The sequence below is a fragment of the Hevea brasiliensis genome, chromosome 15 (genome assembly GCF_030052815.1).
Source record: "Hevea brasiliensis isolate MT/VB/25A 57/8 chromosome 15, ASM3005281v1, whole genome shotgun sequence".
Taxonomy (NCBI): Eukaryota; Viridiplantae; Streptophyta; class Magnoliopsida; order Malpighiales; family Euphorbiaceae; genus Hevea; species Hevea brasiliensis.
In genome coordinates, this window is record NC_079507.1 from 69,398,033 (window position 1) to 69,422,375 (window position 24,343).

Sequence of the window (24,343 nt, forward strand, 5' to 3'; positions counted from 1 at the left end):
GACAATGAGATTGAAATTGACCATCACAACAACAACAACAACATAATAATAATAATAATAATAATAATAATAATAATAATAATAATAATTTCTCTCTATACATATATATATATATATATATATATATATATATATATATATATATATATATATATATATATATATTTTCCCTTTTTCCTTCAATTTCCCAATCTCCTTAAATTTCAAGTGCCCCATACAAATGAAGATTTTTATGAGATGGGAAAACTCAAAATAAATTTCTCCATTTTTAATTAGTTATCTTAGATATTTACTGATTATAATAATTATTTCTAAAACTTTTTATAACTTATCACATTTCTCTCTTTTTCTTCTTTAATTTAACAAAATAAAAGATAATTTAGTGAAATTAAAGAGAATTTATTATATTTTAGATGATTTAATTACTTTCTTAATCATCATATAATAATCTTAAAAAGATAAATAAAAATAGATAAAATTAATAAAAATTAATACTACAAGTTCGAGTTCATATAATAATGAATTTAATAATTATTAATTAAATATTTATATTTAAATTTATATACTTATTATATATACTTAAATTAATTTCACATAAATCATACTATTAAATTGAGTTTATATTAAATACTTTTAAAACAAGTCACTTACGACTCGTTTTCACATGCTAATGACTAAATGAGTTAAATATTTAATTTAACGGATTTATTGTCGTATAAAATTTAATGTTTAATTATTAATTTAATAACTCAATAATAATTGTTTTGTAAATAAATATAAAAAGAGGCTACTATAAAAAGGAATTTAATCTCTAAAAATGGAGATTTTTTTTATCAAAGGAGAAAAAATGTTATTTAATATTAACTTTACTGTATTGTACAAGAAATACTGAATTTAATGGGGGTAGAGCGTGTAAGAAACATGAAGTCAGAGAGCGTGAGGTAAAGGATTGAGGTTGAGAAATGGTGTCCGCGTCAGAGTATTCTCCCTCCTCTTTTATAAGGGCCTTAGGGCGCCTCTTGTAGTTTCTTCATTTGCTTGCCCTTGTTCTCTCATTGTCGCGTGTGGCTTCCGAATTTTTTTTTTTTATATAAGAAAATAGAAAACCTACTAACAAGAGGGAGAGGTGGAGAGAACGCAAGCTTTCCTTCTCAGAAAACACACTCATAGAGCATCAAGAACAAAGAAAAAAAACACAATCAATCTGCACAGTGAGTAAAAGAGAACCAACGAAGTATCAAATCTTTGTTATATTCTTCAGCTCCCATAGAGAGATCTTGTCCCTCTACGATACCTTATTTGTAGTAGCGGACAAGGTAATCTCCACTTCACGGATTTTACATTAACTTTCATTTTTGTTTTTGGAAAGAAAATTTTTGGTCTAGTTTTTTGTTTTTCTTCCCATTTACGTTTTGAATCCATCTTCTTTTCGCTTTTAATTGATACCCATTTACACCTAGGAACTTGAAAAAGCGTGTTCTTCTTATATTCCTTTTATTCCTTCTAGCTGTTCTGCAATTTCCTTAAGAGCTACTCTTTTATGGGTTTTGGTTCCTTTTTCAACAATTTTTAATTCTGTCTGATAACTGAATTTTAATGGGTTTTTGTTTTGTTGGGAGCTGTATATCTGCTTAGCGACTTTGGTATATTTTCTAGGGTTTTTCCCAATCATAATTGAGAACTCATTAAATTTTTTGATTTCTGGACTGGTTAGGGTTTCGATTCAGGAGCAAAGTGGAGAATGAGCCATCTTTCGAGGAATTGGTGTTCTACGGTGGGCAGTTTACAAGTCCTGTTATTGAACTCTGAGATTGAAGAGTGTGATCATTAAGATTGTTAGTCTTGGGCATGGAAGAGGATTGCATATATTGGATAGTGTGACAGTAACCAAGAATTGGGTATTCTGTTATGGATAAGGGTTCTTGCTGCTTTGTGTGTTTCGATCTTCAACTAGGGGATGATTTGGGTATTTGTTATTGGTTATAAGGAAAGGAAGGTGATTGTTCTGTATTGGCCCAGAAAGCAACATAGAAGATCAGATTGTAGTGGACCAATTTCGTTTCTCATGAAAGTTACTTTTCTAATCGTGCTTTTCTTGAACTATTGCAGTGTAGTAATATTATAGTAGGTTTGATTTAGTGGAAGTAGTGGTGACCTTTGATATTAACGTGTTTCTCAATGAATTTTGCTTTACCCTGTGTGCATTTTGGTGAAGTATACTAAAGGGTTGGTGGATTTTGGTATCTTTGTTGTTGGGAGGGATCGAGAAGCTCATGGAGCAGTTTTGATGCAGGAAATGAATGCGGGGACATGGTGCATGGGCAGGAGCATAGTTACTGGTCCGTTCCCTTTTTGGAACAGTGCTACTGGAAAGTAATACAAGCATTTTCTTTTGGGGAAGTTGCTCGAGTTTTGTATTCTGAGATTCTGTGCAATGTCGCGTTGCTTTCCATTTCCGCCACCAGGATATGAAAAGGTTATGAGAGATGATGTGGACTTGCTAAAAAAGGTTAAAATGCTCACCTTATTTTTTGTATTGTTATATATTGGCATGGATTTTTTTATCGTTAGGGAAAGAAATTCTGTTTTAATGTGCATTGGATTGAAACAAACGACCCCATTCAGTTTGTGACTTCCATTACATGCTAACTATCCTCTGAAAATCTCTACTGTTGTGTCCTAAATTCAATTACATGCATTATTGCTTAGGCAATAGCTTTAACTGAGAGTACAAAAGTGGTTTTTTTCTTGCTGATTCAACTGCATTCATATTCATAGGTTCTGTTTGAAGAACAGACAAGGTTTTAATTGTATGGGAACGAAGAGTTAAACTGGGAGTTTGGACACTGTCAGAGATAATGGTGGGCTGAGATGACAACATGATATTCTTGTTCCTTGCTTTAGATAGGCAGGACTAGGCTCTTATCTTACATTGAGTGATTCATGACTTTATCGTCTTTCTTATCTATAATTTTGACATTTATCTGCCGAGTTATCATATTGGAATTTGGTGTTTAATGCCTCGTATGTGGGCAGCCCGATTTTGGAGTGTTCACTTAGGAGTTAGGACATCAGTAACTTGTTCTTTGAAGATATGTAGTTTCTTAAAACCAAGTTTAGAATTATATTTGGTAATGTCATACATAAATTAGGCTTTTATTATCCACAGATTTGATTGCTTTATCATTTGCAGCTCTGTCATTTTGCTACTTGCCATGTTTATTAACTTTTCACTGTTGTTCTTGTTATTATGAAGGGGTCAACTCATTTTCCTTAGAGTCATGAATTTAATTTTTCAATTTGCTAGTTCTTCTAAGGAGCTATCTATGATAGGAACAACTTGAGAGTAACGAGCAATTGAGTTTTGGGGAATGATACTTATGAATGCTAATTAGTGCTTTTATGGTTCTTCTATTGTTATTGATTGTGAGGTAAATTAGAGTTTTGAAAGGGAGATTCTAAGGTTTTGGGGCATAGATTGAGATCTATTTTGTATGAAATTGTTTGCAAAAAGTAAAGCGAAGATGAGGGAAAATTTTTTAAACTTTGCACGTGGAAATGTCTCAGACTTCATGCCCATGGTTGGGGCCTTATCACAACTAAGTTATGGCTGTTTGCACAATCCTAAATAGGGATAAAAGCTCTAAAATTTTGTAAAATTGAATGTTAACTTTAGCATTCATATTTGCTAATTGCTAGGGGTTCAGTGATTTCTAGTAACACTGGGTGTAACAAAATTGATCTGAGCAACACCAAAATCAACATGTTTAGTGTCTTGATAGCTAGAATCCCTTCCTCTTATTTTCTATGTTTCTGGCTGGTTCCCCTCATCTCTTTAAGTTAAGATTACTTAACCAAAATGTCTTCTTTGGCTTCATGTTTGGCTTCTTCAGGAATTCTATGTGAGTCATTTTGGGGTGTACCTAAAATTGTAACATGGTGAATGATTGCTGAACTTTTTAATTTGAAAAATCAAGTTTGAGCTCAGGTACTTCGCTCTCAACTTTGATACTTTCTCAAGAAATCGGAAAGCATTCTTTTTCAGCTTGTTTGTTTGGGATAAGAAGGACGATGTATTTTGCACATGGATTTGGTTCTTTTCCATTGTAGCCATAATGAGGTCCATAAGCAACATCCAACAAAATCCATGGGCACTTCTTGACATTATATGATGGTTTCAATTCGCACAGTTATATGATTTTGTAATGAATGCTCTTTACAAACAGCATTCATTTATTCTCAATTATCTGAAAGGAATCTCTTTACAATCCCAAATTGAATATGAGATCAAATTTAACTCTGGCCTGATGCTTGATCCAACGAAGGTGATCCTTTGGTGTCTGACATTAGCATATCTTGGGTTGTGTGTGTGACCAGTTTTGGATTTATGAAAAATTTTCTGCAAATCAGTTTACTTGCATGTGTAATGGATACTAAAATGCCCTATTTTTAGTAAAAAATTTGAAAAAAATTTAAACGTAAGTTGTTCAATTTTTTAAATTAAACTTTGGGTAGAAATTTATGAGTTTAAATTTAATATGGTATGTGATATACCTGCTTGATGCATTGTAATATACTGCTGAGATTCCATCATGTTTGGCTCTTCAGTTGAATGGTTTGCTTTCCATGACTTTCAGGAAAAGGACAGAGAGAAGAAGCATAAGAAGGAGAAGAAGAACAAAGAAAAGAGAGAAGGTAAAGATAAAGAAAAAAGGGAAAAAGATAGAAGTGATGGAAAGCTTAGGGATAAGAAAGAGAAAAAGGATAAGCACAGAGGCAAAAAGGAGAGGGACAGAGATAAGGATAAAGACAAAATTAGTGCCCCAGATGCGAAGAGACTTCCAGGGCAATCTGAACGTAACATTGGAGATAAAACCCCAGATGAGAAGAAAATTTCTGGGAAATCTGAGATTAATAGTGGAGAAATATTCATCCAAAAGGGAAAGGAAAGAGACTTAGACAGAAAAAGTATCTCAGATGAAAAGAAATTTGCTGGGCAATTTTCAGGTTACAGTGAGAGGGCCTCTCAGAACAGCCATCTCACTGAGCAACCAAAGGAGTCTAATTTTGTACATGAGGTGAGCAGGAGGACAAGAGATGAAGTCGGAGGAATCGGAAAACAGTTGGTTGAGAACATCATTAGTGCGGATGCTAGAAAGGATGAGCGAATGGTCAGATTTGTGGCTAACACTACTGGGACTTTGGCCGATAGCAAGGAAAAGAACAAGAGGGGTGATGAGCAAGGAATCAGGGATGAGTCAAGATTTTCTGGAAAGGCAATAGCTTCTATCCTTCCTGGAACTGTTCAGACTAAAATTGATAAAACACCAATACGACTGGAGAAAGATTTTGAGAAAAGGATTGAAGGGAAAGAAACAAACAAACAAAAAGAAGGTGATGATCGACATGGCGATAAACAGAAGGATAAAGATAAGGGGAAAGGAGGCCAAGGGAAGGACAAAGAAAAGAAAAAGGAGGAGAAAGCAAAGAAGAAAAATGAACATAAAATTCCAGAGCTGGATAAATTAAAAGAAAACAACAAGGTAGACCATACAGCTATCCATAATGCAAAAGCTTCTCATCTTCCCAAGGAGAACACTAAGAGTGGTGTCACTGAGGGAAATCCAAGGAAACGAAAGGACTCGGACACAAACGGATTCTTTAATGGTGAGTCATATAGAAGTGAAAAGCATTTATTTTTCAGTTCACCCCTCCCCAGTTTTCTCATTTCCTCCATATTTTGAAACAAGGGGGAAAGTATTGTGCTGGTACTTGGTAGAAAAAAATTGACTTTGGCAGGTTTTCCATTTTATCATGTTCTGGTGTAACAGTGACTAATCTGTTTACAATTCAAATGCCTATGCTTTCTTGTTAATTAACAATTTCTGCTTCATTTTGGTTCTGTTTCAGCTAATGACATTAAGCCCAGTAAGATGCCAAGACCTACTTCCTCTCATCCATTGATGGAAAATGGAAAGATATTGGAAACTCCTCAAACTTCTATTCCATTGATATCTGATAGGCATAGGGCGGTCAATAATCTTAAGGTTGATGGTAAAGAATGCAAGATAAATGGTGTAATAGAAGCTCAGGCATCATCTATCGCCTCAGCAACACAGCCACTGTCCATTCCTACAGCAAAGTCTTTGCTCACGACCGCACAGGCTGATCAAATAGCTAAAGTGTTTAGGAAACAACCCCATCCTGATACCAAGTATCTAACTGAGGTGCTTACAGTGCCCAAAATTGAAGAGTGGTGTGATTTTGACGACCAAGAGTGGCTTTTTCAAGGTAGAGATTCTCAATCAAAGAAGCCCAAGATGGGTTCTTTTGGGGTTGATGAGGCACCCCATGTATGGTCAGAAGCTTTGCAGATTGAATCAGCTGATGTCTGTGCTCTGCCATATGTAATTCCATACTGATAGGTCATTTTGTGGACTGTGGTTTACATTTTGTTCGTCAGATGTGGTGGACCATCCAACACAGTACAACTGGGGGTTTGGAATAGCAACATTCGAAGCTTGGTCTAATTATTTGATGATCTTGATGCTGCATTCTTCTGATTTCTGCTATATTGCAGTCTACATTCTTTTGACTGCCTCAGTTTTGTAACATTGCTGAATGAAAATGATCTATCATGTGGTTCTGGCACGTCCCAAGAAAAGCTATGATCGGAGGGGCAGGTTTTACTTCTGCATGCGGTACCATTAATTCATTCAAAATGGAAATTTTCATACAGGGAACTGAGTGGGGTTGCTTGGAAAAGGTTGATGTATAAGCTTGTGCAATTTTATTTTATTTGCTTAAAGCTAAGATCTTTCTAATCGAGAATGTTAAGAGAAACTAGCTGTGGTCTTTGCAGCTCCACCACAATTTTGTTTTGTAAAATACAACTCTTATTTACAAGAAATGTAAGATAGAGGGGGGGAAAGAAAAAGAAAAAGTAGTCGCATTCATTTATTCACCTCTTTCTGTAGCTACTGTTCATAATCTTTAACCAGTTTGTGCTCTGAATAGACATGGGATCTCTTGTTGATTATTTCCTCTCTTTAGTTACAGAAACACGAGATAGGCCTGAAAATCCTGGATTCTGGTCAATGTCTCTGTTGTTGGGGACCGATTATGTTCAGATTTTTGTGGGACATCACTATCTTTTGTGTAGTTGGCTAATATTTTGTGAGCTCTCCATTATCTAGTTTCTTATTCTATTCTATAGAAAAGGACAACAAGCCTAGGATTCTGGTATTTTCTTCATTTAATATAATGACATGGAATGATGGAAATATAATTTTGTAACTGCATGAATATGACAGTTTAAGATGATCCATGTTTTTCTCATTTCTTCCATTAGAAGCAGTTAGTTTAAGAATTTGTTTGTTTCAGTAGATAATAATAATAATAATAGATAACAATGACATTTTGTGTCTACAATGTCATAAAAATTAAGCAATTGAATTTTTTAAAAGAATTAAAAAAAAAAAGATTGGACAAAACATAACTTTGTTTTTATTCTGTTGAATTTGTCATTGACTAATATACTATGAGTTATTTATTTATCATTTGTTAATTTGATTAAACTTATGAAAGGTAATTTTTCCTTCCATTTTGTATCCTAAAATCTATTTGATCTCCTAACAATAAAAAATAAAATGAAAAACATTAAAATCTATATTAAAGAAATAAATATAAATTTAGCCTTTGATAGAGAATTTTGGATCAAAATTAAAAAAAAAAAAATCAAATATGAAGATTAAATTTTAATTTTAATTTTTAACTTAGCATAATTAAGTGCTCTAGCCACTTACCAAACAACAAATTAAGGGAAGAATAAACATAGCCTTTTGTATTGAGAATTTATTCAGCCAATTTTTATATGTATAATTAATATACTCTAATAATTGATTATGCATGAGATCCACATAAATCCGCTTCTTACACATCAGACACACCCAAATTAATTGTTGGCTTTCAACCACTATACAGTATGGGTGCATCATCACTATTTAATGCTCAAAAAATTATTATAAGGACCAGATGGTAGGTCTTTTAATTAGAAAAATGAAATATATATATATATATATACAAGGTGGAAATTAACTTAGCTCCAAAAATTTTAGATGATATTGTATAATTAATGAATTTTAATTTTATAATTTTAAATTTAATTCAAACTGCTATTTTATAAATAAATGGCTACCAAATATTAAGAATTAATTATAGTATTTTATTTATTAAAAATAATAAAATATTAAAAATATATTTTAATTTATCAATTTAAGATAAAAATATATATAAGTTGATTTTATTATACATATTATATCTTGAATTTATAAGTAAATAGATATAGATTAAAGTTTCTCATTTGAGAAACAAATTTTAATCATGTCTCTAATGCATCCCAACTCACAAGTGTAGTTTCACATAAATGTCTATTGTTGCTTTTAGTTGTGATCAGCACCGGCACATTCATTTATGAGATTTTAAGAGAGCAAAGCAATGTTACCAACCACAATAAAAGCAAATTTTATCAAAAAATATGCATATTTTTATTTTCAATGATTTAGTTTTAGTACAATTTTTCACTAATCGGGAATATTTATAAATTTAAACATAATAAAATTATCTTTTATATAAATTTTTAATTAAAATCAAATCCTTAAACTTTTACATTACAATTAATCTATAATATAAAAAAAAATCTGAAAATAAATATATATTATTTTATTTAATTAAGGAATAATTAAAGAACATTAAAATTTAAATTTATATAAAAATAAATTTATCAATAATTAAATTATATATTTAAATATACATTTATATATTATATATATAAATATTTAATTTAATAATTATTAAGTTGGATCAAATTCATATTAAATCTGCGTGAATTTATACATAAATATTTGTTTTAATATTTATTAAACGTCCAATAAAATAATATAGTGCTGCCTCCATGAAACATTAATGCAGCAAAAACAAAGCACCAAAACTGTTCGACCGTACACATCCTTGAATTAAATCTCCACCGCCCTTGAAAACTCCTCTGCCATTTACTTCCTAATATAATAAAGCTTTCCTAATTCACATGTTTGCGCCATTTTCTTTTCTTCTCTTTTCTTTTCTTTCCATTTCTCTTCCTTAATTTCCAACCGTCAACATTACCATGGTTTCTTGTAATGACCAGAATCTGGTCTATAACATCCAGATTTCATCCGTTGGTCCGGGCAGGGCAACGGCTCCGGACGTGGTCTACGAGCCAAGAGGGTTGGATTTGGCCATGAAGCTTCACTATCTAAAAGGTGTATACTTCTTCAGTAGTGACGCAACCCAAGGGCTAACCAATATGCGCATTAAGGAAACCATTTTCTACTGGTTGAACGAGTTCTACGTGACATGTGGGCGGTTCCGGCGATCAGACGACACAGGCCGGCCATTCATGAAGTGTAATGACTGTGGCGTCAGGATGATTGAGGCAGAGTGTGACAAGACGGTGGATGAATGGCTTAAACTGAAGGATTGTTCGGTCAATAAGCAACTTGTTTATCATCAACCTATTGGTCCTGAATTATCCTTTTCTCCCCTTGTTTATTTACAGGTATTTCCATTTTTCATAAAGCTGTGTGAAAACATGATGGCTGGTCAATTTATGACACGCTGGATGATAAACATGTGGCTGTTTTTGCAGGCAACAAGGTTCAAATGTGGAGGAATATCACTGGGCTTGAGTTGGGCCCATATACTTGGAGACCCATTTTCTGCTGCTGATTGTATCAACATGTGGAGCCCATTTTTGGCTGGTCTCAACTCCAATGGGCCTTTTCAAATCACAAAATCACCCGAAAGGCTTGAAAACCCTGAAAATGTAAAAGAATCACGTTCACTGAAGCGGGTCGACCCGGTTGGTGACCATTGGGTAACTGCGAATAACTGTAAGATAGAAACATTTTCTCTCTATTTAACTGCCTTACAGGTATCTCACCTTCTCTCAACTATTTGGGGTCAAAGTCTTACTAAAGAAGCTCCATTGTTTGAGTCTCTGTGTGCCCTAATGTGGCAATGCATAGCTAAAGTTAGAGAAGAGCATGAGCCCAGAATAGTGACTATTTGCAAAAAAGATCCCAATTATTCAAAAAGTGGGATTTTAAGCAATAGTCAAATTGTAAGTTCTGTTGAGGCTGAATTTTCCATCAAACACTCAGATTTGAAAAAATTGGCAATTTTGCTAGCTGATCAAGCTATCGATGACAGAACCCTAATTGAAGAACTAGTGAAGAAAGATAATGGAGCGTCCGATTACATAATATATGGAGCGAATTTGACATTTGTAGATTTTGAAAAAGCTAATTTATATGGATTGGAATTGAGTGAATATAAACCAAAGTTTGTAGACTACACTATTGAAGGAGTTGGAGACGAAGGTGCTGTGGTTGTGCTTCCATGGTCAGAAGACTCTGCTGATTACAGCAGCAAAGGAAGAGTTGTGACTGTAATTTTGCCGGAAAATGAAATAACAGAGCTTAAATATGAGCTGAAAGAGAATGGTCTATTGCTTAAAGGTGATCTTGAATAAGTAGATGGTTGATGATTTTAATCAACTAGTGTGGAGAGAGGCTTTGGTGGGGATTGAAGATTTTATATTTGTCATAACAATAACAATAATTATTATGTTGTCATGATTCCTGGTTCAGTTTTTGTTTTCTTGGTTGCTACAAATAGATTTTCCATCTCAGTTTAAGCTTTACAGTCTTGAAAATACTACCGAATTAAAGCTCATTGATACTTAGTCTAGATTTTTGTTTGTTGTGTTTGGGTTTAGTAAATAATAATAATAATAATAATAATAATAGAAGTTAGCTCAGTTTTAGAAACAAATATTAACAAGTCAGCAAATGGATAGATATGCTCAAATATGAAAGGAGGAGAAGGTGGAAAAATCATAAACTAAGTTGAACTAGCGAAAGATAGAAACCACAAGACACAAAGCTGATGAAGAAAACAGGATAACCACCAACCCCAGAAGCCAGGGGTTAATGTCCTCATTCCGACCAATCAAATTGATTGACAATCCAATTATGGCTAACAAAACTTGACTTAGTTATTGTTACTTGATCTACTTCTTTCATTATTTTCTTCATATGGATAAATAAATTCGACCTATCTATGGTCACGACATCTCCCATGCATAATGTCTTCTGATTATGAGCTTTCTATGGTCAGCCGCCAAACCATTCTCACTAGGACATGTGTCCTGCAAATGGTCCTGTCTTTTTATTGGTACTATCTATGTTACATGATAATTTTTTAATTTTAATTTTTATATGTATTTAATATAAATTTAAAATCAGATAAAAATGAGTTTGATAATCATTAAATTACATATTTATATTATAATATATATAAAATTAATTAAAGTATATATAAAATATATGAATATAAATATAAAAATTTAATCTAATAATTAATAAGCTTATACGAAAGCTCTTCATAATCACACGTTAACTTTTATCTATTTTGAAAATTTTGAGAATTCTAAGGTTATTTTGTTTTCGTTTCCACAAATTATTGAAGATGAAATTGACAATAAAGAAAATTTTACTTTCATTAATGTAAAATTGACAAGGACACTCATATATCAAACAAGAACATGAAGACGCAGACTCTTTTAATTATACCCTGACTGATTTTTTTAATCTTAAAAATGATGTCACATAAGATTATTTGCTATTATATTTTTATAAGATACTCATCAATTCCTGACTCTATTTTCAAAAATTCTTTTCATTTTATAAATGAAGAATTTAAATTATATAATTTAAATTAAAATTTCAAATAAATTCTTGAATTTGAAGCCTAGCTCATATCCAAACAAATCCTGTAAGTTCTAAAATTTCTTCACAAGGATGGAATTAAAAGCTGGGGATGGCGTAAAATTTCTCCCTGTAATCAAAAAAATTCCAGAAAATTCTGACAGATTCTGAAATGCTATTAGCATTTTCAGAAGCATCAAAGCATTTTTCATCAAAACTGTCGACCACTATGCTGTAATATGTTTTAAAAATCTCACACGAACCTACCGAAGATCTGGATTCTCAAATGTTCAAGGTGAAATGGGAAAAAAAACAAGACATCACAAGGAACAAGATGGCCAAGAAAAAGAAGTAAGGAACGTGTAGGGAAGTTGCCCTAAAAGAAAGTTTTCACGTTGAGCAACAAAGAAAATTTGTGTTCCAAAAAGATGCGCATCAAACTATTGAACTTTATATACAGCATAAAACGCCTGTAAGGCTGTAAGTATCATTGGCATGGCCAGAAAAAACAACCATACAAGATTTCTGATTTGAGATATCTATTTGATTAGCATGCGCAGATAAATTTTTCTGCTGTTTCATTTCATGCATATGCTTAACCAGACAGCTTCTTCATTACCCTCTCTCAGTACCAACGGTGTAGAAACTAGAAAAGCGCGTATCAAGAACCTATTTAAATTTCTTGAGATGATCGTTCCCGTTGCCTGCGCATTCGAGCTGCCCACGACAAGTTTCCCTCTGCATCCTTGTTCATGCTTCTTCTCTTCAACTCTGATAGCTGAGCTTCCCAGCAGTTCTTCCACTCGCCTCTCACTTCCAGTTCCTGATACCAACGAGAAGCCGAATGAATATACAGTGATGAAATAGAAAAACTGAGTGAAGCTTGCTAAAGAAACTATAGTTTTTTTTTTTTTTTTTTTTTAAGGCATGAACTTCATTATCTGCCACAATAACAGAAATCTGGCCTCACAAGTTAGAAAATTGCATTGTTCAATGAAATAATCGAAGTTAAATAATGAATATGAATAAAACAATGAACAAAGAAGCACACTTGGCTACAAACATAAATTCTATGGCTGTTGAGGAAAGGTCACAAAGAAATGAACTTTCAAGAAATCAGAATCTGAATTCTCAGCTTCCACTAATTGACAACCAACAAAATAGAAGTCTCCACTCTCCACTAACTTTGCCTGGCGCAAACTAACATTTCGGTCCATAAAACGCATAAAGATTTCGAAATTTTCGTCTATTGCAACTCATACCTTTGGTTTATGACACTCGCATCAAGATTCTAGTTCAAACCCAAGTCCGCCATTAAATAATCAAGGAAAATTGCCAATTTATCCATATTTAACTACAAGCCTAAAAGAAAGAGTCCATAAACACAGGATGAAACAGAGGGAAAACTCCAGCCAAAACACCCCAAATTAATACCAATACACTTGCATCAGCAAATCACTAACGAAAACGTCATTTTTCACAAATTCCCACAAAAGGTAAAGCAAATTTTCTCCAAATCCACGAATCCACATCAAAGAAAACCAATGTATACATTTAAAAAAGATAAAGAACAAGAAAAGTACCTCATCGTTTTGGTGTCGTCTCCTAGCAGAGAACGCGAGGTGAAGACCCCGAGCCATATCTCGATCATAAAGAGCTCTCCTTCTAGGATCCGAGAGAGTCTCGTAAGCCTCCTGAACCCGAATAAACCTCTGGGTATACTCCTCAACCCGATCCGGGGGCGACACGTCCGGGTGGTACTTCCTGGCGACCTTTTTATAAGCCTGCTTTATCTCAATCAAGGTACCGGACTCAGGAATCCCCAACAGCTCATAAAAGCTCATGTTGGTGGGGATTCCTTCCTGCACAGCAGCCTTGATTTTGAATGACGCGTGCGAGAAACGTGTCAGAGGCTTGAAGCGGAAAAATGGGTCGGACTTATACGTTACGGTGGGAGAAGAGACGGTGGAAGAGAAGCAGAAGCGAGAGGCCTCGCTTCCAGGGATCAATAAGCCATGAGTACACATCTCTCTCTGTTACTTTGCAGTGGGTCTGCGTAAAAGTCTCTGGTTTTGGTTTGGCTGTGAAGAAATTGAGAGAGAAATTTTTTGGATTCACAGTTTTGTTCTGTCAGATTAGCACAGGATTTGGGAGGGAGAAGGGAAAGCTGGAGATGAGAACTACAGTTATGGTGTGGACATTTATAGTATAATAATAAGCCACCTGTCAATCTAAGAATGGTTGCCATTTTTCTTGGAAAAAAAACTGCAAATTGCTTCGATAAAAAAACTGGAAATTGACTTTTTTTTTTTTTTCGTAGGTTCACAGTTCACAATTTGTATTGTATAGTTTATATTGAATTCTTTATTCAAAATTTAATATAATAATTTTTTTAAAATAATTATCATAAAAGTATAAATGTGAAAAGACTTATGAAGAGACAAAAATATCCCTATGCATTGATATAATTACTATTATTGTAACTCTTATTTAATAATAATAAAATTTATTATATAAAACTTTATAAGAGTGTGTCATAGCTAATGAGAATACTTAAAAAATGAGCATATGACACTCTTTTTATATATATATTTTTAAATTTATATACCAAAATTAGATTATCATATGAAATATTAATTTTTAATTAAATACTTTTATATTTCAATAATTAAAATGTAACACCCCAAAAATTTTAAATTTATGAGTATTTTTGGTATTTTAATTTTATTTAAATTTTAGAAATTTTTTTGAGATTTTTCGGATTTTAAAAATCAGGTTCGATTTTTCGAAAATATAAACTTTGATGAATTTTAAAAATTAATTTAAAGACCACGTGGCAAAACTAAAAATATATTTGGAGTCTACGTATTTTTCTGAGTTTTCTAGAATTTTTTCGAAATTTTTGGACCTCGTTTTCGGTCCCGAGGCAGAGTAAAAATTTAAAATTTTGTATTTCGAATCGAACCGGCCGAATCGAACCGGACCGGATCGGACCGGTCGAATCGGACCGGCTCCCTTCCCTTTTTCTTCCTCCCGCGCGCGTCCCTTCCCCCTTCTCTCTTCCTCCCGTTTTCTCTCTCCTCCTGCCCCTGCCGCCGGCCAGCCACCTCCCCCTGCCACCCAGTAGGCCGGCGCGCCACCCGACCTCCCCACCCGGTGCCGCCGCCCCAAACGGCCGGAAACCGCGCGCGAATTCCCTCCCTCGCGCGCGCGGCGTTTCGACTTCTCCGGCCAAAATCCGGCCGATCCGGCCACCAATTGGACCGGGTCTTGTGTCTAAAATCATCTACTCGGCGAGAGCTTTCCATAGACACCAAGAACGCCGAAATCCATCGAGCGGTTTGTCCAATTTTTGCTCGGAAAGTTTTTAGCCCATTTCGACTTTTGGGCTAGATTTCTCGAAAACCGTGAATCCCACGAGAAAACCGAGGGTACCAGCACGCTCCACTCGTCGAGAGCTTCGCGGCGACATAAATTTCAAATTTTTTCGACACCGTTTTTTGGTGGGTCCCACGGAACTTCGCAGTATTTTTCCGAGCATTTAATGAGCTTAGAAAATTCTGAAAAATTTATGTACTAACCCCCGTGTTATGGGCTTCGTGTAGGTATCCTCGATTCGCGGAAATTCGGCGATTGACCGGTGCGAAATTCGGCGAACGGACTGCACGGAAAAGTCTCCGAATTGGACCGAGGTTTTGGCTAGCCCCCCATTGTCAAACGTCCCGAGCGAGTTCCCAAAGTTGGAATTAGCAAAGGTAAACCCGAATCTTGCTTTTTTCGTAATTTTCTAGTGCTTAAATAGGATTAAAAATTCATAAAATATTCGTGGTAGCTTAGAAAATTTTGATTCTTTTTGCAATAGCTTAGTAATATTGCTAAGGACCGCGGGGCAAAGTTTTAGAATTTTTAGAGCTTATTTGGGCAGTTTTTGCAAAAATGGTCAATTATAAGGATTAAATTGAAATATTACATACTGTGATGGATGATTGATTTGATGGGCCTAGGAGGGGCTGTGTGATATGATTGAGCTGTGGATATATGGATTGTAAATATAGAAGTGTGTTTTGAGCCATTTTGCAGGTTGGGTAGGTCCTAGGTATAGGGAGACTCACTTGATTTTCGGCACGACTTAGGACGCAATTGGTCTTTTCTTGAATTGTATTGAGTCAATTGTATTAAATAATTGTAATATAATTGTCAGATGAGCCGGGACAACCTTCTTCCTCCGCCCAGCCGCCACAGTGATTGTCGTCAAGTCTGTGAGTAAAATATTAATTTTAATTGTAATTTCACTATTATTATATGTTCAAGCATGCCCATGCATCACTTATATACATATATTTATGTAGTTAAACTCTAGGCACGATTTATGTTGCATTAATAACTGTTAAAGTGTCATAGATATTGTTGTGGTAATTTGGAGCAGTGTGCGTGCGTTGGCGTGCGTGTGATGTGGTGTGAACTATGGATAGGACGGGTAGTCACGGCTTGAGTTCTTCGCTGGGACCCGATCCTTCAAGGGGTAGTCACGGCTTGAGTTCTTCGCTGGGACCCTCGATTTGGTTTATTAAGCGAAAGTCCGGCTTGAGTTCTTCGCTGGCACCAGGTTGGATTTAAGAGAGCTGTATAGGGGATCAGCTCCCATATATTATGACTGATACTACAGGGTGTGTGAGTGCTCCAAATTACCTTTTTGATGTTATGATGTGAAAATGATGTTGATGTTGCATTTCACTCTACAGGGTGCATTAGTTTTAGATAGTTATAGAGATTATGGTTAAAATTGATATTTTACTCTCTGAGTCGAACGCTCACTCCTGTTCAAAAATTTTTCCAGGCCACAGGAGGATATTTTTGAGGTTAACCTGCTTTCTCCCTCGCAGGTCGATTACTAATGTTTGTATAAACTTGTTGAATCTTAGAATTTCCGCATGTGTTAGAATGTTTATTTGATTTGGGTCTGTAAACTAAATTATTATTTTGGACCTGTAAACTTAATATTCTATGCATGTTTGATGGATTGGATGAGGGAGCTGAGCTTCCATTTATTTTTATGCTGATGAGTATGTGGAGGGCGAGCTGAGCTCCCCAATTGAGTATTTATTGTATTTACAGGTCGGGTGAGTCGAAAACTCCCCGTTGGAAAGTCCATTTTATGGCCGGACTCTGTCCGTTTGGTTTCTTGAAATTGGGCCCAAATGGGCCTTAGAATTGGGTAAATGAACAGTTAGGCTTACTACGGGCCTCAGGGGCTTTAGGCTGGCCCAGGTCCTAGTGCCGGTCCGGCCCATAGGTTGGGTCGTGACAAATGTGGTATCAGAGCTTAGGCTCCAGATTCTTAGGGAATGTTCATCTAAAATGTTGGGAAGAGTCTACTAGGAGTCACATGCGGAAAATAGGGTTCACATTCGTCTTGCATTGTCATCTTTGCTTCTAGTTTCTGCTCCATATATTATGTATAAATATGAGTCTATAGAGCTGTGTAATGAGCAGTTTTGAATTTTTGTGGGCTAATGTCTTGAATTTCGTGAAAATGCGTAGAAGCGTGAGAGGCGCCATCGCACTGAACCAGATGTGCCCGACGAGGTGTCGGCACAGGATGAGGTGCCTGCCCCGAGGAGGCGGGGTAGGAGGCCTAGAAATGCTCAAGTAGAGGAGCAGCCACCCCCAGTACAGGATCAGTCCTTTATGGCACAGGGTCCCATGGACCCTATGGTAGCTACTCTAGCTGGGTTGCAGAGGACCATCGACATGATGGCGCAGTATATGGTCCACCCTCCACAGCAGCAGCAGTCCACCGCACCAAGAGGGGAACCTTACAAACAGATCATAAATTTCAAGAAGTTGGTGCCTGGTACTTATGATGTGTCAGACGATGCATATCGGTTTTTGGATTCCTGCAGACAGGCAGGAACAGAATTACAGTTGACTGATAGAAGACTGATAGAGACATAGAGTGTATGCAGCATGTCATGGGGCCTATGCCTAGACAATGGATGAATGACTACGTGTTACCCCGGATGGAGGGTTTGACATGGGCTCAGTTTGTGAAACTTTTTATCAATCGGTTTGTGCCAGAAAGCTTCAGGGATCAAAAGCAGTGGGCCTTTGAGGCCTTAAGACAGAATGGCAGGTCTGTAGATGAGTATGCTACAGAATTTCTAGAACTGAGCAGGTATGCCCCTACAGCAGTAGCTACAGAAACTATGAAGGTGAAGAGATTCCTAAAGGGGCTGGACAGGAGGTATGCAAACCTGGCCATGATGTCTGATCAGTCTTTTGATGTGGTAGTTGATCGAGCTAGACAGATAGAGATTAGCTATGCTGTGGATGACAGCGGAAGGGCAAAGAAAAACAGAGCAGAGGGTTCCTCAGGTGTTCCTTCCATGGGTACTCCGGACAGTGGTGGCCAGAGTAATTACAGAGGAAAAAGTAGGAACAAGAAGAGTGGTTTTAGACACAAACCTCGAGGATTCAGACCAGGGTACGGATCCAGCAGTGGTCACAGTTCAGGGTACAGCAGTTCTGGGTCTGGTTCAGGATCCTCCTTGGCACCTTGTGCACAGTGTGGAAGAGGACATTCAGGACCTTGTTTGATGGGATCAGGAGTATGCTTCAGGTGTGGCCAACCAGGTCACTTTGCTAGAGAATGCCCCGTTTTCAGTGAGCCACAGATGGGGTCACAGGGTTCTGTTGCAAATGTTCCTCGCAATTGTATCGGTACTTCCAACATGGCGGCGATCGATTCGGATGGCAACAGGCGAGGACAAGGGGCGTGGATTTGGAGGCGGTCGGGAGGTAGAAGTCGATGTCGAGTTACGCCACTCGGGGTAGGGTCAAGCTCGGGTTTTCACCTGACCCACGGGATGCTCAAGCTTCAAATGCGGTTGTGGCGGGTATTCTTACAGTGCATTCTTATGAGGCTCGTGTTTTGATAGATCCGGGTGCTACGCACTCATTTGTCTCCCCTGTGTTTGCCATGAGGTTGGGTAGAAACCCTACAACTTTAGAGTGCCCTTTGTCAGTAGCTACCCCACTTAGCGACAACATAGATGTAGATATGATTTTTTCGGGTAGCCCAGTAGTAGTGGATGGAAAGATCCTCCCAGCAGACTTGGTTCCTTTACCAGTAATGGATTTTGATGTAATCTTGGGGATGGATTGGTTGGCAACTCATTATGTCACTTTAGACTGCAGGAACAAAAAGGTGTATTTCCACATACCTGGTGTGGAAGAGTTTAGCTTTGATGGTGACAGGAGCGTGGCTCCATATAATTTAGTGTCAGCAATTATTGCTAGAAAAATGTTGAGGCGTGGATGCCAAGGGTATTTGGCATTGGTGAGAGATACATCTGTAGAAGGTGTCAGCATGGAAAATGTTCCTGTTGTCAGAGAATTTATGGATGTCTTCCCAGAGGAGCTTCCAGGGTTGCCACCAGGAAGGGAAATAGAGTTTTGCATTGATGTTGTGCCGGGTACAAACCCCATATCGATGCCACCTTACAGGATGACACCAGCAGAATTGAAAGAGCTGAAGGAGCAACTACAGGAGCTTTTGGACAAGGGTTTTATACGTCCGAGCACTTCACCTTGGGGTGCTCCTGTTCAATTTGTGAGAAAGAAGGATGGGTCATTGAGGTTGTGTATCGACTACAGACAGCTGAACAAGGTGACTGTGAAGAACAAGTATCCACTTCCTCGGATCGATGATCTGTTTGATCAGCTCCAAGGGGCTAGATTCTTTTCCAAAATAGACCTGCGATCAGGCTACCATCAATTGAGAATCAGGAATGAGGCGTGTCCAAAAGCGGCTTCGAGGACAAGATATGGTCATTATGAGTTCTTGGTGATGTCTTTTGGACTCACTAATGCACCAAGACATTCATGGACTTGATGAGCAGGTGTTCAAGCCATTTTGGACCGTTTGTCATTGTATTCATAGATGACATTTTGGTATACTCTCGGACCAGGAAGAACACGTGTGGCACTTGAGGATGGTGTTGCGGACTTTGAGGAGCACCGGTATATGCCAAATTTTGAAATGTGAATTTTGGCTAGAAAGCATCTCATTCTTGGGACACGTGGTTTCAAGAGAAGGTATTCAAGTGGATCCCAAGAAAATTGAAGTCAGAATCGATTGGCTTAGGCCTACAACGATCCAGCGAGGTGCGAAGTTTTCTGGGTTTAGCTGGCTACTATAGGCGTTTTGTGCAAGATTTTTCCAGGATAGCGGCTCCCCTAACTAAGTTAACTCGGAAAAATGTTCCATTCATTTGGACAGATGACTGTGAGAAGAGCTTCCAGAAGCTTAAGGAGTGTCTAACCACCGCCCCTGTGTTGACACTACCTATGAGTGGTGAAGGATACACCGTGTACTGTGACGCCTCTAGAGTTGGCTTAGGGTGTGTTTTGATGCAGAGTGGAAAAGTAGTGGCTTATGCTTCAAGACAGCTGAAGAGGCATGAGCAAAACTACCCCACCCATGATTTGGAAATGGCGACTGTAATCTTTGCACTAAAAATCTGGAGACACTACCTGAATGGTGAAGTGTGCGAGATATACACCGACCATAAGAGTTTGAAGTACATCTTCCAACAGAGGGACTTAAACTTGAGACTGAGGAGATGGATGGAGCTTTTAAAAGACTATAATTGCACCATCCAGGACCACCCTAGGAAGGCCAATGTAGTGGCAGATGCTTTGAGCAGAAAATCTTCTGGCAGTTTAGTGCACATTTCAGCAGAAAAGATACCATTGATTCAGGAGGTACATGAGTTGATGGATCAAGGTTTAATCCTAGATCTTTCAGATGAAGGGGTGTTGCTGGCTCATTTTTCAGTGAGGCCAGACTTGAGAGACAGAGTTAGAGTTTCCCAGCACAGAGACCAACAATTGATGAAGATCATTGAAAGAGTACAGCAAGGTGAAGGTGGTGAGTTTGGATTTGCCAATGATGGCGCCCTAGTGCAAGGTTCTAGGATATGTGTGCCCGATGTGGACAATCTCAAAGACGAAATCATGCGAGAGGCACACTATACCCTGTACAGTGTCCACCCAGGTTCCACCAAGATGTACCATGATGTGAAGAATAGCTATTGGTGGAATGACATGAAGAGGGACATAGCAGACTTTGTGTCCAAGTGCTTGACTTGTCAAAAGGTGAAGTTTGAACACGAGACTATGCAGTAGGCTGCGAGCTCCCTATCCCAGAATGGAAGTGGAAAATGATCACCATGGATTTTGTGACTGGGTTGCCTCGTACCACGCGAGGATATGATTCGATATGGGTAATTGTAGACCGCTTGACCAAATCAGCTCACTTCTTACCTGTGAAGACTACATATTCTGTGGCACAGTACGCGCGGCTCTACATTCGAGAAATAGTCAGATTGCATGGAGTTCCAGCTTCCATAATATCGGCAGAGGGCTGATTCACTTCTTGGTTTTGGAGAAAGTTGCGGGAGGCACTTGGCACCTGATTGAACTTGATGCGACTTTCCACCCTCAGACAGACGGACAGTCCGAAAGGACAATCCAAACACTGGAAGACATGCTTCGCATGAGTGTTTTGGATTTTGGAGGTCAATGGGATGATCAGCTAGCTTTAGTGGAGTTTGCCTACAACAACAGTTACCATTCCAGCATAGGGATGGCACCCTATGAGGCACTATATGGAAGAAAGTGTAGGTCTCCTCTGTGTTGGGCGGAAATGGGGGAAGCGAAGGTGCATGATGTAGACCTAGTGCAGTACACCTTAGAGGTAGTTCCTTTAATCACGGAACGACTGAAAACAGCTTTCAGTAGGCAGAAGAGTTATGCAGACCCCAGACGGAGGGATGTGGAGTTTGCAGTAGGCGACTATGTATTCCTGAAGGTTTCTCCGATGAAGGGAGTCATGAGATTTGGAAAGAAGGGCAAGTTGGCACCTCGGTATATCGGACCTTTTGAGGTTCTGAGATAGAGTTGGAGCGATTGCCTACCGGTTGGAGCTACCACCCAACCTTTCTCACGTTCATCCGTGTTTCACATCTCCATGCTCAGAAATACATTCCAGATCCTTCTCATGTACTACAAATGGATGTAATAGAGCTAAAAGAGAACTTGACATTTGAGGAGCGACTGTAGCCATAGTGGACTACCAAGTGAGACAGTTGAGATCCAAAGCAGATCCCTATGGTTAAGGTTTTGTGGAGAGTCGATCGGTGGAAGAGTGCACTGGAGTCGAGCGGGACATGCATAGCAAGTATCCTTATCATTCAATGTATAATCATGTGCTTTATTACGCCTTGTGTAAAATTCGAGGGACGAATTTTACGTAAGAGGAAGAATGTAACACCCCAAAAATTTTAAATTTATGAGCATTTTTGGTATTTTAATTTTATTTAAATTTTAGGAATTTTTTTGAGATTTTTCGGATTTTAAAAATCGGGTTCGATTTTTCGAAAATATAAACTTTGATGAATTTTAAAAATTAATTTAAAGACCACGTGACAAAACTAAAAATATATTTGGAGTCTACGTATTTTTCTGAGTTTTCTGGAATTTTTTCAGAATTTTTGGACCTCGTTTTCGGTCCCGAGGCAGAGTAAAAAATTCAAAATTTTGTATTTCGAATCGAACCGGACCGGATCGGACCGGTCGAATCGGACCGGCTCCCTTCCCTTTTTCTTCCTCCCGCGCGCGTCCCTTCCCCCTTCTCTCTTCCTCCCGTTTTCTCTCTCCTCCTGCCCCTGCCACTGGCCAGCCACCTCCCCCTGCCACCCGGTAGGCGCGCCACCCGACCTCCCGGCCGGTAGGCCGCTAAGCTGCCGGAAACGCGCGAATTCCCTCCCTCGCGCGCGCGGCGTTTCGACTTCTCCGGCCAAAATCTGGCCGATCCGGCCACCAATTGGACCGGGTCTTTTGTCTAAAATCATCTACTCGGCGAGAGCTTTCCATAGACACCAAGAACGCCGAAATCCATCCAGCGGTTTGTCCAATTTTTGCTCGGGAAGTTTTTAGCCCATTTCAACTTTTGGGCTAGATTTCTCGAAAACCGTGGGTACCAACACGCTCCACTCGTCGAGAGCTTCGCGGCGACATAAATTTCAAATTTTTTCAACACCGTTTTTCGGTGGGTCCCACGGAACTTCGCAGTGTTTTTCCGAGCATTTAATGAGCTTAGAAAATTCTGAAAAATTTATGTACTAACCCTCGTGTTATGGGCTTCGTGTAGGTATCCTCGATTCGCGGAAATTCGACAGTTGATCGGTGCGCAAAATTCCGGCGAACGGACCGTTCTGGAAAAGTCTCCGTGGATCGAGGTTTTGGCTAGCCCCCATTGTCGGATGTCGGCGCGTTCGAAGTCGGAATTGGCAAAGGTAAACCCGAACCTTGCTTTTTTCGTAATTTTCTAGTGCTTAAATAGGATTAAAAATCCATAAAATATTCGTGGTAGCTTAGAAAATTTTGATTCTTTTTGAAATAGCTTAGTAATATTGCTAAGGACCGCGGGACAAAGTTTTAGAATTTTTAGAACTTATTTGGGCAGTTTTTGCAAAAATGGTCAATTATAAGGATTAAATTGAAATATTACATACTATGATGGATGATTGATTTGATGGGCCCAGGAGGGGCTGTGTGATATGATTGAGCTGTGGATATATGGATTGTAAATATAGAAGTGTGTTTTGAGCCATTTTGCAGGTTGGGTAGGTCCTAGGTATAGGGGAGACTCTGCCGGATTTTCGGCACGACTTAGGACGCAATTGGTCTTTTCTTGAATTGTATTGAGTCAATTGTATTAAATAATTGTAATATAATTGTCAGGTGAGCCGGGACAGCCTTCTTCCTCCGCCCAGCCGCCACAGTGATTGTCGTCAAGTCTGTGAGTAAAATATTAATTTTAATTGTAATTTCACTATTATTATATGTTCAAGCATGCCCATGCATCACTTATATGCATATATTTATGTAGTTAAACTCTAGGCACGATTTATGTTGCATTGATAACTGTTAAAGTGCCATGGATGTTGTTGTGGTAATTTGGAGCAGTGTGCGTGCGTTGGCGTGCGTGTGATGTGGTGTGGACTATGGATAGGACGGGTAGTCACGGCTTGAGTTCTTCGCTGGGACCCTCGATTTGGTTTATTAAGCGAAAGTCCGGCTTGAGTTCTTCGCTGGCACCAGGTTGGATTTAAGAGAGCTGTATAGGGGATCAGCTCCCATATATTATGACTGATACTACAGGGTGTGTGAGTGCTCCAAATTACCTTTTTGATGTTATGATGTGAAAATGATGTTGATGTTGCATTTCACTCTACAGGGTGCATTAGTTTTAGATAGTTATAGAGATTATGGTTAAAATTGATATTTTACTCTCTAAGTCGAACGCTCACTCCTGTTCAAAAATTTTTCCAGGCCACAGGAGGATATTTTTGAGGTTAACCTGCTTTCTCCCTCGCAGGTCGATTACTAATGTTTGTATAAACTTGTTGAATCTTAGAATTTCCGCATGTGTTAGAATGTTTATTTGATTTGGGTCTGTAAACTAAATT

General features: G+C 37.8%; 3 protein-coding genes across 7 annotated transcripts; 2 read left to right on the plus strand and 1 right to left on the minus strand.

Annotated features, from left to right (window-relative positions):
- The first annotated feature begins 1,003 nt into the window (after positions 1–1,003).
- LOC110671637 (uncharacterized) lies at positions 1,004–6,960 on the plus strand. 5 transcript variants are annotated; one of them, XM_058137353.1, is made up of 5 exons: positions 1,004–1,316; positions 1,715–1,774; positions 2,294–2,509; positions 4,638–5,667; positions 5,911–6,960. In XM_058137353.1, exons 3-5 carry the CDS (start codon positions 2,435–2,437, stop codon positions 6,420–6,422), a joined length of 1,617 nt encoding a protein of 538 aa, XP_057993336.1. In that variant the 5' UTR covers positions 1,004–1,316; positions 1,715–1,774; positions 2,294–2,434; the 3' UTR covers positions 6,423–6,960. The 5 variants fall into 5 exon arrangements, with proteins under 5 accessions (XP_057993336.1, XP_057993337.1, XP_021689841.2 ...); XM_058137354.1 differs by having other exon boundaries at positions 1,004–1,211; XM_021834149.2 differs by having other exon boundaries at positions 1,715–2,509.
- A 1,996-nt stretch (positions 6,961–8,956) lies between these two features.
- LOC110671634 (protein ECERIFERUM 26) lies at positions 8,957–10,676 on the plus strand. The gene is made up of 2 exons (XM_021834143.2): positions 8,957–9,595; positions 9,686–10,676. The coding sequence occupies exons 1-2, from the start codon at positions 9,164–9,166 to the stop codon at positions 10,568–10,570; spliced, it is 1,317 nt and encodes a 438-aa protein (XP_021689835.2). The 5' UTR covers positions 8,957–9,163; the 3' UTR covers positions 10,571–10,676.
- A 1,508-nt stretch (positions 10,677–12,184) lies between these two features.
- Positions 12,185–13,976, minus strand: LOC110671644 (chaperone protein dnaJ 20, chloroplastic). The gene is made up of 2 exons (XM_021834161.2): positions 13,391–13,976; positions 12,185–12,630 (listed from the first exon to the last, which is right to left on the minus strand). Exons 1-2 carry the CDS (start codon positions 13,832–13,834, stop codon positions 12,481–12,483), a joined length of 594 nt encoding a protein of 197 aa, XP_021689853.2. The 5' UTR covers positions 13,835–13,976; the 3' UTR covers positions 12,185–12,480.
- Positions 13,977–24,343: the final 10,367 nt, after the last annotated feature.

What these genes read in the sequence shown, in the direction of transcription:
- LOC110671637 (XM_058137351.1), top strand. Translation starts at nt 4,206, where the DNA reads ATGAATGCTCTTTACAAACAGCATTCATTTATTCTCAATTATCTGAAA. An exon ending in TGATGCTTGATCCAACGAAG is followed by an intron (nt 4,326 to 4,637) that starts GTGATCCTTTGG and finishes CATGACTTTCAG; the next exon opens with GAAAAGGACAGAGAGAAGAA. An exon ending in CACAAACGGATTCTTTAATG is followed by an intron (nt 5,668 to 5,910) that starts GTGAGTCATATA and finishes GTTCTGTTTCAG; the next exon opens with CTAATGACATTAAGCCCAGT.
- LOC110671634 (XM_021834143.2), top strand. Translation starts at nt 9,164, where the DNA reads ATGGTTTCTTGTAATGACCAGAATCTGGTCTATAACATCCAGATTTCA. An exon ending in CTCCCCTTGTTTATTTACAG is followed by an intron (nt 9,596 to 9,685) that starts GTATTTCCATTT and finishes CTGTTTTTGCAG; the next exon opens with GCAACAAGGTTCAAATGTGG.
- LOC110671644 (XM_021834161.2), bottom strand. Translation starts at nt 13,834, where the DNA reads ATGTGTACTCATGGCTTATTGATCCCTGGAAGCGAGGCCTCTCGCTTC. An exon ending in GACGACACCAAAACGATGAG is followed by an intron (nt 12,631 to 13,390) that starts GTACTTTTCTTG and finishes CGTTGGTATCAG; the next exon opens with GAACTGGAAGTGAGAGGCGA.